Source organism: Momordica charantia, assembly GCF_013281855.1.
Source record: "Momordica charantia cultivar OHB3-1 chromosome 3 unlocalized genomic scaffold, Mcharantia_2.0 BLBB01000003.1, whole genome shotgun sequence".
Lineage (NCBI taxonomy): Eukaryota > Viridiplantae > Streptophyta > Magnoliopsida > Cucurbitales > Cucurbitaceae > Momordica > Momordica charantia.
In genome coordinates this window covers 19871349-19891347 of record NW_028275161.1, presented here as the reverse complement: position 1 = coordinate 19891347, position 19999 = coordinate 19871349, and the positions used below count along the sequence as shown (strand labels likewise).

Here is a 19999-nt window from a genome sequence, read left to right as displayed (position 1 = left end):
TGGTGTGAGTGTACCTTGGCTTTGAAGATAAAAACTAAAGCTGATACATTTATATTACAAAGCAAAGCTTCTCTTTTCCTTTTTTTCACATCTACTTGTGAAATCATGTAGCTTCCCAAGCCCACCCATTATGTCTAAAATGTATACACATCCAAATTGATTGCTTCATGCCTTGTGTCGAAGATTTGGTGTGTGCTAAGCATATCTCTTCTTCTTTTGTATTCCCCCCACCTCATCTTTTTTGCTATTTTGTAAAAATACATATCAGTTTTTCATTACTAGATTTTCTTATAATAATAATAATAACTTAATTTTTTTCTTTTTTGGGTAAGAAATATGACTTGAAACCAAATATTGCAAACCTCAAAAAGTGAAATGAAATAAATACAAAAATTTAAAGCTGAAATAGAGTTTAAAGCTTAGGTAAAATTCACATGGGAGGTGATGAAAAAACAGAGGCACCGGTATTTGCGGTTTTCTTTAATTAACAATTTTAACATTATCTCAAGCACGTGGATCCTGTGGCGGAAGGGCCCAAACGCAGAAGGGATGGACCTGGCCCCCACGACACACAGCCGTGGCCCATTAAACTCGTGCCATTTTTTCCTTTTTTCCTTTTTTTTTTTTTTCCTTTTTCATCCTACTCGACTAATTTCACGAGACAACTATCCGATTCACTATATTTGATTGTCAAAAAAATTTATAGTATATTAAATCCTAAGTAGGTGGATACGATGATTTTAACCAATAGACCAACTTATAATTTTCTAGAAGTTTGAGCTTCAATCCCCAATCTCCAAATTTATTGTACTACAAAAGGTGTTAGATTGACGGTTTATAATTATAATTAATAAATATATTAAGTTAGTCTTTTTTTAATATAACAAAAGTAGGGATCAAAGATTAAACTTCCGATCTCTAAAGAAGAGTAAAAGCTAGCTTAAGCTAAGCTCTTGACAAATATTAGTTATCAATCAAATAACTTAGTGAGAACTATGACATAAAGTATTTCTCAAAAAAAAAAAAAAAAAGCTATGACATAAGGTAAAATATAATTCCTCAAAAAAAAACAAAAGTAAAATATAATTTTTTAGTATTTATTAATTTTCTTTTTCATAGCACAATTCAACTAGTTTCAGAGTTCGCCTGAAAGGACCATTTAAATATAGAAAAATAAATGGTCTTAATAAATATTTACAAATTTATTATATTTTAAAATATTTGCATTTTTCACCACTTTATTTAACTGTGTTACCTAACAAAATTCAAAATGACATTTTCAGAATAAGACTCATATTTTACCCCGTTTATATAATGACAAAAAAGTACATATAAAAACACTTGGACACGAAGCAATAGATTTGAGATTAATTTTATAAACATTTATTTAGCCAACAACCTTTGCTTGGAGGTCGTACTAAACTTGATAGGTTGAGAACAATATCATAATTATCGGGAGAGAGATAAATTTGCATCAACTCTGGCCTTTGTATCAATAAATCATAATATGCTCAAACTCAAAACAAGAATTCACATCTTAAGCCGCGGAGGAGGGGGAAGAAGCATTGACAAAAAAGCTCACTGCTGACCACAATGAACTAACAAATTCATCGGACGAATATGACCAAAATTATTGTACCAACTATATTGGTCACTCTGCCGAGATTTATGTATTTTCCTTGATGAATAAAGTAAACTAAACTTTGTGTGTATCATTAACTCGCAATGCTGCACTTGCTTTAAACTTGAGCAGCCAACCATCCTTCATCTTCAAACTAAAATACCAACTCCCGGTCTTGGGTTGATTCATATGCGACTCGAATCCCTGCCAAAAACGAAACGTCTCGTCCAATCTGTAACCACTAATGCCCTTGTCCGCCAACTAACTTGCTTACTGAAACAAATGAGAGAATCACCAAACAGTCAAGACAAAGCATATCCTAATCTGAAGTTAAACTAATCAATTTTCCTTATTTTTTTCGTTTGATAACTGGGGTGGAGCTTAATTCCCCTATACCCAAGGACACCCACCCAACACTCGAGGGAGACATCAAAGATTTTTGGTATTAAGTTACTGAATCAATTTTTCTTATTATATAAAGATAAATTTCATTTCCTTTAGAATGTCACCTTGCATAGACAGAGTACCAGAGCCACTGAGAGCTGTGGCCAATGGACACCCAATCCCCAGGAAGTTGTGCAGCCGTTTGTTCTCCTCCCAACGGTGCAAATTGTCCAAGATGTTTGTACCTTCAAGGACGGTCGCACACAGAGAGCAAATCAGACTCATATTAGTTCCTTACATTCAGAAAGTTCAAATTTGAAATTGAATTGTCTAGAAGTTCGGTGCAATAATGTCAAGAATGTCACTGTGCACAACTGCATCAGACTGTAATATCTGCCTCCCCTGTTCTATAGACCTAAAGAAAGATAATGATTTTATTTCGATAAGCGAGCCTGCATTCATAACAGTTCAGCAGGACGCTTGCATGTAGCAATAAGGAAAGAGGTCCCATACTCCCAGTAGACTCAATAACAAAATGAGTGGTTGAACTATTTATTGAGAATGAATTCACACGTCTAGATGGTCAAATTATTTTACTTTCATTTTTTTTAATACAAAAGAAACTTATCTAGTTTTATTAACCCCTGCCGAACTTTACGGGATTCACATGCAAAAATGTTCGCGTTTTATCTTTGATTCGGCTATTGCACACATCAGATCAAAAGAGAGAGAGAGAGTGGTACCTAAAGGGCCGAAAACGGTGGCGTCCTGTTCCCCTAAACCTAAGAGGACCTTCAGGATTTTGTTCGCACTCTTCCATGCGGTTAAAACATTTGGCAAGATATGCACCTTGCTGGGCAGCCACCTGAAACGACATTTCAGATGGGTGTAAAACATGTTTATTGTGGAAATCCAATTTCAGTATCAAATGGGTATCATGCAAGAATCTATGGCGGACCTGTGCGGTGGCAGGAAGATTTTTCATTTGAGAATCGACTTGGGAAAGAGCTAATTTAAACTCTTCAATGTTTAATTCGATGGACTCCTTTGCCACATCCCCTTTGGATCCTTTCAAAAGATCAACGATGTTGTGCATCTGCTTATTCTTCAAATACAGCTCCACCTGGGGATATCTTTCACATATGTCATTAATGACTTCTTGAAATTCTTTTACAGTTAGTGTCCCAGAATTGTCTTTGTCTGCCTTGCTAAAAATTGCTGCAATATCTTCCTGTTGAGAAATTAGCAACAGCGAGCAGGAAAGGGAGAAATAAGATCAAACAAATCGAATAATCACAAAAAATAAAAATATATATGATAATTTGGTTTATAAAATATTAAATTAATAAGTGTTCATCAAACTAAAACATGAAAAACCATGGTACGATGAATCATGGGTATAGAAACTTGAAAGAGAGCCAGTGGACATGAGCCAAAAATGACCGTAAGACTTTCAAAAGGGACGAGTACACTCACCATGACTCTTCGCTGATTTATGGTGGCACTATCACCAATTGCATATACATTGTCACATCCCTCAACTCGAAGCCATTCATCGGTTGCTAAAGCACGCCTGTTAACCTATACACATTATACAAATATCGCTTATAAATGTGAGAGAGGCTGAAAAAGAGAGCAGAGCAAATTTTGTAAAGTAAAATGGTGAGAGAGGAGACAGCAACCAAATAGTATTATGTCAGACCTGCAATATTAGTATGTTAGAGGCTTCCAATAAACTAACCTGACCAATCTGTGTCATAAAGTCCTTTATGATTGGACGAGTTCCAATACCGGTTGACCATACTGTCATGCCATAGGGCATGGAAGATACTTCTCCACTCTTCATTTCTTTGGTAGAAATCTCTTTATCAGTTACCTTGATCACAATTGATCCTGTCTTAACATCAATACCATCTCTTCGGAATTTTTCTTCAGCAAAAGTTGTAATTCTTTTGTCGAACCTACAACGACATAAGTTTTATTTAATATAGAAGTCTGTGAATAAAGCTTTTCCATTCAAGGCATTGGAAAGCTTCATTTCAATGGTCCTGCAGCACAAATCTTTCATTGTTGCTTTTGCACAAATGGTATGATAGGACTCAGGCAGATACAAAATCATTGAAAAATATTTAAGCACTAAGTAGAGAAAATTTTCAAAGGCTCAATGTCACACTTCCTTACATGTTCAAAATATGATCCCCTGCCTCGAGAAGAGTAATTTTTACAAAATCTTTTAGTCCAGGATATAATTTGACCAAGTCTTCATTGACAAAATCATGAAGTTCTGCAGCGAATTCCACACCAGTTGGGCCACCACCAACAACAGCAAAGTGAAGAATTCTCTTTCTATCTTCTTCATTAAGGGTAGGTAGACTTGCCCTCTCAAAGCAATCAATTACAGTTCTTCGTATTCTCTGAGCATCTTCCACTTCCTAGAGCAATTCTCAGAAATTAGTCAGAAGTAACAGACGCGGAGGAAGTCAGTACTTCACAAAAGATCCAGTTACTTTCACTGATTTTTCATTCTTCATTCCCTAGTGAAACTGGTGGTCGTTTTTACTAACCCCGTTAGGGAAGGGGGATATACATTATACCCAATATTATTATTACTAGTTCTACTATTACTTCTATAACGACATGATGATACTACGTAAAAAAGAGTTGATGAGAAGCCACTTCTTTAATCAGTAATTGTAATTTGTTCAGGCGATAAAGCATGTTACCTTCAAGAAGTGGCAATTCTCCACGACACCAGGAGTATTGAAAGTATTAACTTGTGCTCCCACAGCTATCACTAGGTAGTCGTAGTCCACAACAAATTCCTTTTTCCCATTCAGATTGTTATTTGCATTAGATCGACAATAGAGCTTTCTATTTTCAGCATCAATCTTGTAACATTCCGCTTCATTGAATATGATGTCTACCCCTTTCTGTAAGAAGGAAAAACAAGAAGATCATCTTAATGTTAATAAATAATCAAGCTACAGTAAAAGCACTAACATGTGAGGGAATAGGTGGAAAGTAGGCCCATAATCTCCTTGAAATGGATCTTAAAATTACATACGAAGTAAATTTGTTTTTCTAAGGATCATTTATTACCCTTTTCTGTAACTAGGTATAGAAGTTACATGAGAGGAAAGCCAACTGTCTACAAAAATGGCATTACTCATTTTCTTACTGTTTATTAAATTTTTCTCCTTAGGACTCAAGGAAACAATAGTACAACCTATAGAGCAGATCTTGTTCAAGTAACGTCGTATTTTCTTACCGTTTATTGATAAGATATGGAAATCTTTCTACATTTTTTCCTCCAAAAAACTCTTTGAACATAGCCAACTAGTTCTACAATTATATGTTCCAACTCTTACAGCACATAGCCAAATGGACAGAATTCCATTACCTTCCTCACAATGTTGCGAATCGGTTCAACAATGCTGCGGGCTTCCACTGTACCACATGTAACACTTGGCAATAATGGGGTGAATGCAAAGTAATTACGAGGGGATATCACTTGAATCTCATATGAGGCATCTTTAATGTTCTTCAAGAAACTTGTTCCGGCCCAACCAGTTCCAAGTACTACCACCTTCTTCTTTTTTTCATCGACGTCCGCTTTAAATGATGCAATGCTGGTGCTGGGTGCAACATTTATTGGACTAGCATCAGCATATGCTACAAGGCTACCCCCACTGCAGAAAAAAAGAACGCATACAAATCTGAGTAAAGACATAGTGGAAAATGACATACAAAAACGAACAATATATAATATGGGCATCCCTTAAACATGGAATAGGCATAGGCCTAATGGGAGCTTTTTTTCCGATTTATGGGTGAGCCCGATTGAATTTTTCAAGAAATATCTTCAAAGAAATTGATCCTAAGAGTGAGGTTTCAGGCTCGATCCGAAGTTATTTATAGAATGTAATTGAGCTTTTCTATTACCCACCACTTTTAGGTGAACTGATTCAGCGATCCTTACATCGAAATTGAAGGTCTCAGATGGGTCTAAGGAGAAGAGAATGATTTAAGGTATTCCTTTTATATTAGTGTGCCTATTAGTTTTTCCTCTCAGCTAGTTATGTGCATCAAATTGGATTAGTAAGCGATGCCCCTAAGGTAAGGGTGTTCAGGATCACAACCAACTCTCTCTTATTAGCAGCAGCTTTTGAGAAAATTGAATTGTGAATTATATGGGAAAGAATCAGAAGAGGAAGTTAACTCCGTGTCCTTTTTGACTCGAGGATGGAAGGAACATGTTCGGGAAGCATCGACCATAGAGATTAATACACAGAAAATATCGCAGCCTTTGATCTTTAACAGTAACCGAACGCTTGATCTGCATCTCTAGTCGTCTATGCATAAGCATGAATCCATCAAATAAGATCTGAAAGAATGAAGACTGAAAGACTAGGAAAAAAAAGACCGAAACGGAGAACATAAAATCTTCAGGATAGATTCTCTTGAATTAGTAGCAGGGAACAATTTGAAAAGCAAAGCATGGGCCTCGATTAAAAAACAGTCAGAGGCAGACAATAGCAAAACAGAGCATCGTTGGTCGTTTTCCAAAGTTCTTCTGTGTAGCATCGAAATATATTCCACCACGCAAGTGGAATTTTAAAGTTTTCAATAGATAAAGCGTAATCCCACAATACAACAGTAAACAGGAATAGGGCCACAATTTATCCTCGTATTTAAACCATACAGCAAAATCCAGAGCCGCAAAAGAAACAGAGAAGTGGTAAAAGAAAAGAATACCTGATGGTGACAAGAACAAGGAGCCTAGAGAAGGAAGGATGGTCCTGGAAAAGTCTGGAAACTCTGGTGTAGAAACTGCGGGTTGCCATTTTGTTTGCTGCAAAAGCAGGTCTGTGTATCGCCGCCTGAGTTGTAGAGGTGCCCAACGATTACGGCAAATATTTATGAATCGGCAAAAGCTTAACAGAGAGAGAGAGAGGCGTGGCTTAGTTTCCAATGTAACGTATTGAAATTGAATGGTCAGAGTCGGTGGGAATAAAAGAATCCAGAGATATTGGAGAGAGAGAGAGAGAGAGAGCAAGAAACTCGGAACGTGATCTGCGCTGTTTATGCCTCTGCGCGACAGTCGCCTCCTTTTCCACTGACTTGGCGCGCAAGTCTTGGAAGCACTTTGATGCAAAGCGCTGCGCTGCGCACCAAATGCTTTTTATCAATTAAAAAAAATACCTAGATCCTATTTTTTAGAATATAATATTCACTGTTGATTATTTTTTTAAGGATTAATTAAGAGTAAATAAATTCAAACCCCACGATGACTATGAATTAGTAATTCCTATGTATACCAAATGTTATAGTGTCATATGGTTGTCCATGAAATTAGTTGAGGTACACGTAAGCTGATCCGGATATTCACAGAATATATATATATATATATTAATTATGACTAAAATACTGATGACTACTATTTTTTAGAAAAATTATATTTTTGCATTTTTGTATTTTAATTGTCAAATAAGTCCCCGCTCACCACAACTTACGTATGTTTTCTTATTTGTTTATAAAAAGGGAATTTGAAACAATAACAACAGGAAACAAGTTGGCATGTAAAATATTAGTGGCGGAGCTGTACTGGATCCAACGGCTGGTGTGCGTCCGAGAATATGGTATCGACCCTCCCCAATGCGCAGCCAGCTGCGGCTGCTACGCGCTTGAAAAGGAAAGTAAAAAGGAATTGCAACTCTTAAAAGTCCTATTTCCTTCTTCATAATTTAATTTATTAAAAAAATTTTACCTGGTTTACATTTCAAGATTTCCTTCGGTAATGATTTTATGTTTTGTTTTTAGAGTCTTTAATGAAATCCTACCTAATTTGAAAAGCAAATCATAAGCTTCTAAAACTTGAATTTGATTAAGATTTCACGAGTATTTGATATTTTAATTTTAATAAAAAATCATGACATAAATAATGTGTAAGTTGTTCTTGTTATTAAGGTAGGTTTGAAATTTTAAATTATATAAAAGATGAACATGTTTAAAAATGATTATCATTTGTAAGAATAATTGATACATTATTTTATTTTATTCTTACAAATCTGTTAATTGATACATTATTTTATTTTATTCTTACAATCTGATTGACGTGGTTGATAATGAGTGAAATTTACTTCTTTTGTGTTATAAAAGATTTTCTCTCGGATGGAGATATTTATTTTGACAATAATTTTAATCTCTTATTTCATAAGGAGGTTTAAAAAAAAAATTACCTAGGAGAAAAATTACCTAGAAGTAAAATTGGAGATTTACTTTGTTATATACAATTAAGTTATGGAACAATCTTACGTATGGTAGATATACTCGATTTGTTATAGCTGGAAAAGGGATCCACCAAATCCCATTAAAGAAAATGATATCGTGGAATTTGCAATTACTCCTTTGAAAGGAATTTCAATTGCCAACTTTAAAAGTTATTAAACCCTACACTAATTACAGTATTTTCAAGTTGGGTTAGCCTACAAGCTAAAAACTAGAGGCATTTTAGATACAAAACCCTAAACTATACAATATTAATTCACACATTATGGTACAAGGATCATATTTCCTATTTCGAATCAATTAAACCCATTTTTATATAATTATAAATTATGAATTAAAATAGATGCATGCACAAAAAGTTTTATCTTGAACTAAAAGAAATTCCTTATGAGCAATGAAATTAAAATTAGTATACTGATCATTTTAAACTGATTTTTAGAAAACCATAGACCAGACAAGTTCACGATCTAACTCGACCTAATTAGATTGATGGGGTCTTTCAAATTACCGAATTTTTTGAACTAACTCAAGAGCCTGCAAAAGAGAATCTATTTCCTTGATGGAGACGCATCACAAATCCAAAACCTAACAGCACTTTAATGCAGTTAGCTAGCCAAACATAAATTAAGAAAATGCAGTGTAAAGACAACTCTTCAGGTTTTCTAACAACTCTAATCAAATGAATAAAACGTTTCCTAACTTCATGTGAATAAGATTAATTTCAATCAACTCTTTTTGAAGATGTTCGTCGACAACAGCAGGATCGATGAAGTTCTGAATTCGATTATTGGCTAACGAAACTACAAAAAATGTATGCAGAGAAATAGGTGTAACAGGCCATGCATGCATAGAGCCAGAATAATTACAATTGTTCACCATTTCCACTCTGATGAATATATTATATGTATACATAAAACATAGGAAGGATGACCCGTGAACCCATTAGTAGTCAGTATCAGTAGTACCTTGGGCTTGGACGTGGGGAGGCATAACCTCTACCATAAGGCATATTAGAAGGAAATTGATATGTAGGTCTTGGAGGCGGGCTTCCATAAGGTGGACCTGAATATTGGTACAGAATTAAGAGTGATCCATGAGAAACCAATATAAAAGAGGAGGAAATGAAATTTACCATGAAAAGGAAAAACAAGGAAAATATTCCATGTTGCAAAATATTATAACAAACAATGTACTATCTCCTATGCAGGAAAAGGCAATCACCCATTTCAGGATTTTGATCCCTCCCCAAGAAAAGAAATAAGATACACAGAGAGAAGGAAAAACCAATTTCTTCTTTAAAAAAAAAACTAACCATTCGCACCTCTGCAGAGAGCTCGAGATAATTATACAAACTTATCAAGTTAAACAAATGACTCTCCACCAAAAGTAAATAACCACCTAGAAGCAGAGGAGCAAAAGTCTTCGATCTATTAATCTTCCTACTTATTGAAAAAACAGCACCCGCAACAGCAGGGAGCAATGGATTAAAGAACTAACCAGTAGGTGGGAAAGGATAAGCTACATCAGAGTATTCCCTTGGAGGCATTTCACCCATACGTGGGAAAGGAGAAGCTATATCAGAGTATTCCCTTGGAGGACACATTCGATCATCGCCTCGGAAATGTCCACCAATGCTGTAAGGATCAAACCCAAGATAACTTCGAACTGGGGGATGGCTACTTGGACCAGAGTACCTGGTTTCACTAATCAGATTGTCGTTAGATCTGTAAGGGGGAACAAATCTAGACAAAGGAGAATTCATATTTTCTTGATGTACTTCAGAAATAAATCTTGAACTTCCATATCGTTCATCATTCGAGATACTATGTAGACCTGGAAAAGAAAGAATGTGAACCTAGACATCAGAATAAAGTCCAGAAGCAGCCAAGGTGGCCTTCATAACATAGATGATTCACCTTAGCCTGTCTTTAGTAATTACTAAGCTGGAAAAGAAAAATGTGAACCTAGACATCAGAATAAAGTCCAGAAGCAGCCAATGTGGCCTTCATAATATAGATGATTCAATTAATATACAAAACGTGAAAGATTTTCACATTGAAATTTTTCTCTTTTCATAATACATGATGAGCATGTGTTGTATTTACGATTCACTGAGAATTGAGAACTTACAAAAGAAAAAATTATTCACTCCACAGACCACAAGTGAAAAATATAAAGATAAAAAGGAAACTTCATGTTAGCTGGGTGGAGATTGGTGGCAGTAGCTGGAAGGTGAGAAAAACAATGCTAAGCCATAAATATAATGACCACCAAATCAAACGAATACATAGTCAGAAGAAAAAAAAATGTAAACTCAGTTTCAATCAGTGAGGCCAGACAAGTAGGGGAAAGCACCTTGATTTCGAGATGGTAAAATATGAGGAGGAGCAGGGCTAGCTTGAGAATGTGACATAAAATTGTGTGATTCAGATGTTAGAGCACGTTTCATCCCATCTAAGCATCTCTGAGACTCTGCACGATCAAGTTCTACAAATATTACCTGACAAAAGGAGGGCATATGTTATAATGCCTAAATCATTACACTTGGGCAAAAACCCATCATATCTACGGAGGATGAAATTACCTCATCAAAATACTCTCCCGATCCAGGCACGTCCTTGCTAGTTGGTAAGATATAATTGGCTGTCAATGTCATGATATTCATGGTACCATTGGTAAGCAACATGAACTATGGTGATTAATAATTATACTATTAGCAACAACACGTATTTTCCAGTAGGTATATGGAGAAACTACTGTAGATGCAAACTGCAAAGATAACACACTAAACAGACCTAACATATCATTCACTGCATCAGCTGGTACTTCCTTCCCCATTTCTCTAGATCTTTTAGCTGATCGACACTGCAACTCTTCAGGCTTTGGAAATACCACAACAGCAATCTGGAAACCAGAATGAGGGCAAAAAATGGAAATTAAAATTAAAGCCAAAAGGATATTGAAAACTTGAATGATCAAACAGACTTCAATATATACCTTCTGGAAGTCAGCAAATGGTTTCAGTTTACGTCTACGAGCATTCTTGTAAACGTTTGTTTGATCAATTATGTAATTTCGAGGTATGCTGGCTGCTCTAGACAGAAGTACATTAAAAATCCCAGTCGCTCGGTCCATCAGGCGATCAAATCGCTCACCATAATTATGTTTTCGCAATAGACCTGGTAACTGTCAAAAAATTTAATTCACAGGCTGTCATGTAACATAAAATGATCCCCTAGAACGAGGTAAACCAGATGGGGGAGAGCAATCAAGATCAACCCCCACAGATGGAGCCAACAGGGAACGTAAAATGATGCAATAAATAACAGCTTAATACCTTCATTTGATCAAGAATTAGATTAGTCCCAAGCAAAACATAGCGTTTCTCCGGATGATCATCTACCCATTTTTTGGCCCATGTACTTTTTCCAGAAGCCGGTAGACCCACCATCATCATGACTTCACAATCTCTTACATTACTAAAAGTAGGCCCTAGTAATGCATTGTTATCATCCAAAGCAGAGGCCCACGGTTTAAAGCCTTCTTCTGGAGCAAGCCCCTCTTCAACACTAAATTGCAACTGGACCACAACATTCTTCAATAATACATGAGGAAAAAATGCTGATTCCCGTTGAAGCTTTCTCAATGGAGAATCCACCACTCCAAGACCCCTTGGACCTGCATCAAATTGTATTGCCGTACCCAACCATTTGCCATTCTTGGAAAATCCAATAGAAGCCAGGGGCTTGCTTTCAAGATTAACAGCACAAACAATAGTATCACCAATCCCAAACTTTTCACCATAATCAGAAAATTTTCCAGCATTTGAAAACTTCCCTGTGCCACCAAATCCAAAACTTTGTTTAGTTTCTCCAAGATTTCCAACTGGGCTGTCCCCTCTGGAAATGCCAAGACGACAAACATGCTGCTGATCTGGAGGAGTATCATCCATTTCAACTGGCTGTAAAGAGATAACCTTGCAACCAAAACAATATTTTCCACCAGTAATACCAATGGTGGCCCGAGCGCCAGACCAGCAATAAGCAAAACCTTCCTCATAAAGAGCAGATCCTTGAAGACCATCACTTTCAATCTTGAAATCTGGAAACAAAATAGCAACGTAAATGAGTATGTATGGGACCATATTTTTTCAATATAATAACATGGAAACAAACTCTAACATCTCACATAAATCATTACTTGCTTTTTTGATTAAGAAACACACGTCTGATGAATATAAAATACACAAAACCTCAAAAAGGAGAAAACAAAAAACACTCCAACTGAAGGCAAATGGCAGAGTTAGAATAATTACAAAAAGCCTTAGAGCTAGAAACCCAAAGAGAAGCCAAAAATAAAAGAGAGCCCGAATCTCACTAGGATCTCTGCAAGCATCCAGAAAAATTCCTTTGCACTCTTCCAAAGATGAACCTGCAGAGGCTACTCAAAAGGCTGTTACCCACTGAACAAGGAAAGACGAATGTTTTTAACAACGCAGCTGACAATCTTACTATCTGTGAAGACTCCCACCAAAACATTTTTTAAAGATTCCTTGGAAACCACCACCCACTCTTTCAAACTCTTAGCAGATCCCTTCTTTTACTTTTCACCAACAAAACACCCAAACCTTCTACTACCATCTCCTACAAACGAATAAGAGGCTGAAAGAATTACCAGGGCCTCCAAAAAGTGTAGTAGGGGACTCAGAACTAACATGTCTCTTTCTGACTCAAAGTAATCATACCTTCTATTTTATTAGGTGACAAAAAGTAATCATACCTTCATTCTTAAAACTTCTTGAAAGTCCCAGCACATGAAGGTTTGCAAAGAGAAACATTCTTCTTATGAGAGTTCCTCACTTTAATACTTGTCCCTAGGTAGTTCAATTAGAGACATGGAGCTCCTCCAACCCACTTTTTCTTGTCCTACCAAAACTAACAGTCAGTTTTTCCAACCATGCCTGCCAATCTTGGAAACTTCAGAAAGAAGACACCTCTTTTTGTTTTAAGTTTTTATTTTCTACTCGAAGGATATAATCTTTGCACTTCGACCCACTAAAATTGATTTCATCAATGAAGACAAAGAATACACTCAAGAGAAGCTAAGTAAAGAGAGATTAGAAAAGAAGAAAGAACTACTCCTATCACAGTTTGAGAAATTGTTCCAACCACATTTTGTAAGTCAACCTCCACTACCCCTCAACCTGCGATCAAACTCAATGAGAAAACCCTTCTTTTCAACCTAACCCCTTTTGCTTAGGACAGCGACAGCCCTCCATGGAACAAAACAAGAACAAAATATAATTTTTATTTATTTTATTATTTTTTTTTTTTTTGCTTTCTAAAAACTGTTTAAAAATTTATGCTCCCGAACAAGTTTTACGTATAAGAACTTATTAAAAAAATATATGTTTTGAAATATAACTTCACCCTTGAAGAACTTCTCGGAGGCAGTGCCCAAGCCAGATAAAAGAAAGCGAGTACAGGAATCACATAAGAGAAGAGTGACTGAAAGTTCTTCGTAACTCGTACTCTCCACGTTCATTTAATTAAATTCTCAGACTCAAAAGGCATGCATATATTCTAACCTTAGGTCCTTAACCAATAAATAGAAGCTAATTAGAATTCAAGGGACCAACAAAAGCATCCGACTTCATATAATCCTCCAAATGGGAGATTCGAGCAAACGGGAGGAGAAGAGACTAGGAGTTCGCAGACAAACTCAGCTTAATTGAGCCCATATCCAGCATTAGGATTTCAATACAAAACTACATCGGAGAGAAAAATGAAAAAGAATAAAACAAGAACGCCATAAAAAAGGAAAAAGGAGCCCTTGAAGAGAGAAGAGAAATACCCAAGTCGCAGTCGGCAGGGTTGAGCGCCACTGGATGCTGGCCCTTCAGCTCAGAAGCATCCGAAACAGACGCAAGTTTGGGTTTCTTTGCATCAGGTTCGTGTTCTCCAGGACGCTCGCGTTTTATGGAGGCCATCGTAATTGTTCAGAGGGAAGAAAGTAAGCGGACTAAGAGACGACACTGGAGTTGCCGCGCGAAGAGATGTCACCCGCCCTCGCTTCTGCTCCAATTTGTTCTTAGTTTTATAGGAAGACTGCCTGATGCCCGAACCGACTTAGATTCAGGCGCCCAACGTTACTTGATCTGCTAAGATTTCATCTCGAAAATGGGAATGATTCTCAATTGACGTGTGTCGTTTTAAGAATTGAAATCTCTCTTTTATTTTTTAGTTTTTTAGTTCAATCTGGAGACTCGATATTTTGAACGTTTTTGTCTAGTTGAACTATACTAAGATTTACTGATTATTTTGACCAAAATAATTTAAAACGATTATTTATTACTATTTTCTAAAAATTCGAGAATTAGAACGATTTTATCCAAATTTGGGTATCAAATTGAACTTTTAACTCGAAGAACAAACTAAAAATCTTACTTTTCTTGTAATTTAAGTTGGTTATTTATTTTTGCCAATTGACTTCTAGCCAACCTACAATATTTGTGGTCAATCTAAGTTATTTATTAACATTTTGAAAGTGGATGGTTTCATCCCACTATATAATTATAAATCATAAATTAGTTGTGAACGAAAATGTCTCATGAGTACCGAATACCATCCTCTTCCAGCATTATGTTCAAAACGTACCACATAAATTGTTAAATCACCACTGAACTAATGAACTTCTAAAACTTAAGCTAATGTTACATCACATTTCATTATTTGTCGCACTTTTACACACTTCCTTGCTGGTAGGCTTGAAAATAGGTCAAGAGCTAATGAATGGTTATTATTATCCTATAATTTAGAGTGATTATTTGTAGTCAATCTGCACATAGTTTAATGAAAAATCAATGACTTTATCCTCCCCACTCAATTATTAAATTAAAGAAACAGATAAGTTGGGAATGAAAACATTTCACGAGTATCAACACCATTCTGTTTAGTGCAGTAGTTTCAAAATGTAAAAAATAAATAGTTTAATCACCACTAACTCACAAACTTGAGTGGGTGGATTATGGTGAATTTAATCATTTACCAACATTTTAACACTTTCCACAAGCTGGGTTAATACTATGTTAAATTATAATTAAACACGAAATATTATACGATAGTTATGCAGCTGCACAGTTCGATTGCTAATTGCACAGGAATGTTTATGCAAGTTAGAATTACACTAATCAAAAAATAGTAATAATAATTCAGAGACCTTGGCTTGAATTTTGCTCAGTTGGTGTTGTACCATCACCTTCCCCCGATGAAGCAAAATTGAAACTCCACACAGAAGCACAATTTTCATCACCTATATAAAGCCCAGGAAACATAGAATGGCATCAGAGAAAGAACTAGGATCATTTGAAATAAGCAAAAAAATAGGAACAACAATAACGTGCAATTGGGTTACTGAGGGATACCACGCAAACATAAATCGCCATCGTCATTCTCAGGTCCTACAAATCTTCGGTGACCTGATGAAGTGACAGCCGTCGGCAGATATGGGTGGAAAGAGAACCCATTGATCGTGTCTGCAGAGAGGACAACGTAGGAGAAAAGAATTAGAGCTAAAAAGAATACGGTATTTATTATAGAACCACATGAGTGACAGTCCTCGTACAAAGTGAAAATGCAATACCTAGTGCTGCTTGAAAACTTGTTACCCACTGCCCAGTTTGAAGATCGTATACATGAACTAAACCATCCTATAGGTCAGAATGTAAAACGAAACCATTTTAGATTAATTAAGTTAGGAATTAAGGATAATAATATGAATGAAAGCTGACACCATACCTGACCACCTGTGCCAAGATGTTGCCCACATGGCTCAATATCAAAATATATCCGTTGGTTGGTATGTTCCGATGATCTGTATAATCTAATGACAAGAAGTGGAGTAATCGGATAAGGGAACTTAGACTCATAAATAGAGTTCAGGTACGAATTTAACAAGAAAACTTGAATGGATTGGCATCCTAAGTTTCTTTAACAAACTAGAGTTATAAGGATATGGAACCATGTTGGCAATTTATTAGGTACATATCTTAAAACCACATTAATTGCTTAGATCAATGAAAATCACGATGCAGAAGGAAAGTACATAAAAGAATAAGCAAACAGCACGTTAAAGCGGCAGGCCGTTATTGGACTGGTAGAATTTTCAATTTTATGGTATACTAGATACATTGCTTGTTCCCTATAGGATTAATATTACTTAAAAGAAAAGGTATAGCCACTACCGTTTGTAGAGAAGCACTTACTTGTACACAACATCTACAGATTTGCGAATATCCCAGCAAAGTATATATGGGTCCTTCAAGAAATTTCAGATAAAGGCATTATAGAATACAGGTCACAGTGCAAGAACATCACATAAGAACTTATACCTTCCGACCTCCAGTGTATAGATAATTTCCATCTTTTGAAAATTGGATCTGGACAAATCATAACATCACCTTAATGGGAACATATGTCAAAACCAAGCAGAAAAAATAACAATAAAAACCTCCTACATGTGTAATTCCACCTTCTTGGCCATGTAGAACATATAACAATTCCATATTATCTTCCCTATAGATTCCAGTTGTTTGGCTATAAGAACCCAAGGCGAGCATTCCATTATGTGTAGGAGAAAAGGAAACTGCAGATATGATGCCTGATCATAACAATTGGTCAGTAGATATACCTGGTCTTTCAATTAGCAAACAGTCTCTATGGGAAAGCTAAAGTCTAAGATAACTACCAGTTTGCCCTTCTTTATTTCCTTGTAGGGTCGAGTGCTGCTTAAAATCTCTACCAGGCCGATGTAAATCAAATATTCTCACTAATTTGTTGTATCCAGCAAATATTCTATACCAAAGAAGGGTGGTTTCAATTGGTAACCAAATCACAATTACATACAGTATCTCCATATGCAACAAATTAGAAAATGAATATTAAACATAAATAAGAACTCAAATGGCATTTTTGAAAAGCACCAAAGAAGAGGCTGAGATGCCTCCAATCACATCATTAGATCGTAGGGATGATATCTTATCTTCAATAGCAAAGTTACAAAGACGCCTTATAGGCAACCTTCGGCATAAATTACCACAATGTAAAACATAAAGGACGATGGTCCATGCATAATGACATTATGAGACAGCATAACTGCTTTTCATGAGCATTTTATAGAAAAAGGGGTAAAAGAAGCAAAGATACCACCTACTTGGTTCCAGCTGGATTAAATGCAATTGAATAGGCAGCAGTGATTTCATCCATGGCATCATAAGCTCGATATGTGCAACGTAACTGCAACACATAATTAAGGGGAAAAAATAAAATAAAATTCTTCAACCAATGGAATCGCTACTTCCGATCACTAATTTTAACTTGAGGACTTCTGAAATACCATTAATGTCATACTAGAATTTGAATTTAATTCAAAAAAGGAAAAAGAGACAAAATGATATGCTGATAATAGCTATTATAAGGTGAGGGCTACCACATATGGCAGTGGAGGAAGTGTGACAACCACCTACACCTGGCAACTGACCGTTCCCATTTGCAAGAAAATTAACTATTAAAAGATAAGTACCTCGCCTGACGTTGCATCCCAGAGATGAATTGGATGGTCACGTGTGGTACTTGCAAAGACGCAGGTAACAAGGTCTAAGGTGTTAACCAACTTTCACGTCAGAATTCAATTAACAGTGTCATCAATGATACGAAACATGAAGGAAAGTTTTTTCTCTCAAAAACTATTAAGAAATAAATGAAAAAGCGTCCAAGGAGCACCTGAAGCAGACATGTAAGGATACCAACAAAAGTCATAAACTGACTCCCCCTCATCCACAACAAGGTGGGAAGTAAAAGAATCTGCCGACAGTTTAGCACATGAGTGACATTATATTAAAAATCTAAAAACAAAAGAGAAACAGAGTGCATTCTATATCTCAAATCGGATCATCGCCCATATAGACCAAAGCAATGCATCATCTAGGTACCTTACAAAAGGAGAAAGAAAATTACACTAGCAGTAAGCCTAAATGACTTCATCAGTCACAGTTTTCTTTTGTTCGCTTTTTTGTTCATTATTATTTTCTCTTGAAATGGCTGAGTTCAAGTCTACCAACTTAGATCCTTTTACGTATTTCCTTTTTCACGCCCGGACTTACCATCTTCAGCGGCTACACCGACGGGAACATCATTGCCATAATCTGATCTGCATAACAGTATAGTTTAGCTAGTATTTTACTCCATCATCAAAAATGTAACATGCCGAAAAGATTTTTCCAAATTTGACTTTTAAGAAATGTTTCAACTTTCAAGAGCGCGCGCGCCCACACATAAAGCAAAAACTTCGGATTGATAACCGAAGACTTACAGGTTGAATATGCGAAGACTTTGATCCTCAGAGCTTGTTAGAAAACACGACCCATCAGGCGACCTATAACAAATCACACGCCAAGATTTCAAAAGAGTGAAGTGTAAAGAACACTAAAGAAATAAGGAGAACGCAGGGCAATTTACCATTTCACGCCCTTGAGGAAGTTGTTAGGGTTCCGACCAGTTCGAAACTGGTTGTAAAAATGGTAAGTTCTCTGCGGAGGGGCATCGAATTGAATCACTGGCCACGAGTACGATTGCTGCTCCTCGATCATTGCAGCTTCTGCGTCTTCCCCGGTCGGATTGGCCAGGTTTTCTTCCACATCCACTCCCATCGATTCTGCTTCAGACATTGCAAGAACTAGAAGCTACAATCCGTATTCGTAGTTCCTTCAATTTTATGGAGTTTCGCCACTGCCGCCAAAATAACGATTCAGAAGTTCACTTAAAACAAATTTCCAATGTTTTCTAGTAGAACTTGATTCCAATGTTTTCTAGAGCGAGACCGTATATGATGAACTTTTATACTTTTTTTTTTTAGTAGTGATGATCAAACCTGATCATAAATCAATAATTAAATTATCTATATCAAAAAATTTCACTCCGATATATATATTTTTTTGATTGACACTCCGATATGATGTATCGAAAAAAAGGAACAAATAACAACATTTTACAAATATTACAATTTTTTTCCATAGACAATTTTTTATAATTTCTTTTTCACTCTCCTATATTACTCATTTACATTCATGGGTAACATATTATATCACTCATACATGTTGATCGATAAACATTTACTAATAACAGTCTATCGCTATATTATTTTAAAAAAAAAATATTACTATACAATATAGTCTATTAGTAGTAATTGACACATCTTCTGACTATAAGGTCACGAGTTCAAAACCTCTCACCTCTTTTGTTTTACTCAACAGAGAAGAAGAAAAAAGGAAGATTGATAGACATTTTGAAATTATTTTAATATTTTCTAAGAGGGGAATGGGTTTTATTTTTAATTTTAACTATATTTTGAAATTCAGAAAGTTGTATTTAGTTATGCTTTTTTCCATCTATATGCAAAAGGTTTTTCCCCCCTTATTTGGCTACAAATGACAGAAGGATTATCCCAAATTCTAAATGTGCATTTATACATTTGCAAATTTTGTTAAAATGTTTGGAAACATTCTCACATCAACAACACAAAATCATATTTTTAAATTTAAACATTGGTTACCACTCCAAAAGTTAAAATGATATTAACACCTTCTATTTGGAGTAACTTGAATCTAAATTAATTGATTAAGGTATGTAACTTTGATCAAAGCCGTGTGTT

At 35.8% G+C, this 19999-nt stretch overlaps 3 protein-coding genes across 5 annotated transcripts; all 3 read right to left on the bottom strand.

The window, feature by feature from the left end:
• Positions 1–1341: 1341 nt before the first annotated feature.
• On the bottom strand, positions 1342–7133 carry NDB3 (NAD(P)H dehydrogenase B3). The gene is made up of 10 exons (XM_022284498.2): positions 6761–7133; positions 5406–5694; positions 4729–4935; positions 4187–4437; positions 3747–3966; positions 3482–3586; positions 2964–3236; positions 2749–2870; positions 2131–2250; positions 1342–1894 (listed from the first exon to the last, which is right to left on the bottom strand). Exons 1-10 carry the CDS (start codon positions 6847–6849, stop codon positions 1807–1809), a joined length of 1764 nt encoding a protein of 587 aa, XP_022140190.1. The 5' UTR covers positions 6850–7133; the 3' UTR covers positions 1342–1806.
• Positions 7134–9056: 1923 nt separating this feature from the next.
• Positions 9057–14506, bottom strand: LOC111010680 (uncharacterized). 3 transcript variants are annotated; one of them, XM_088121658.1, is made up of 9 exons: positions 14147–14506; positions 12671–12733; positions 11631–12394; positions 11291–11479; positions 11089–11197; positions 10878–10936; positions 10649–10793; positions 9791–10126; positions 9057–9355 (listed from the first exon to the last, which is right to left on the bottom strand). In XM_088121658.1, the coding sequence occupies exons 1-9, from the start codon at positions 14280–14282 to the stop codon at positions 9249–9251; spliced, it is 1908 nt and encodes a 635-aa protein (XP_087977784.1). In that variant the 5' UTR covers positions 14283–14506; the 3' UTR covers positions 9057–9248. The 3 variants fall into 3 exon arrangements, with proteins under 3 accessions (XP_087977784.1, XP_022139876.1, XP_022139873.1); XM_022284184.2 differs by lacking the exon at positions 12671–12733 and adding an exon at positions 13073–13218 and having other exon boundaries at positions 14147–14284; XM_022284181.2 differs by lacking the exon at positions 12671–12733 and having other exon boundaries at positions 14147–14502.
• Positions 14507–15362: 856 nt separating this feature from the next.
• On the bottom strand, positions 15363–19182 carry LOC111010682 (Transducin/WD40 repeat-like superfamily protein). The gene is made up of 14 exons (XM_022284185.2): positions 18808–19182; positions 18662–18724; positions 18453–18499; positions 18073–18153; positions 17873–17946; positions 17504–17586; positions 17039–17145; positions 16809–16951; positions 16683–16730; positions 16557–16609; positions 16090–16174; positions 15935–16001; positions 15717–15827; positions 15363–15604 (listed from the first exon to the last, which is right to left on the bottom strand). The coding sequence occupies exons 1-14, from the start codon at positions 19014–19016 to the stop codon at positions 15504–15506; spliced, it is 1272 nt and encodes a 423-aa protein (XP_022139877.1). The 5' UTR covers positions 19017–19182; the 3' UTR covers positions 15363–15503.
• Positions 19183–19999: the final 817 nt, after the last annotated feature.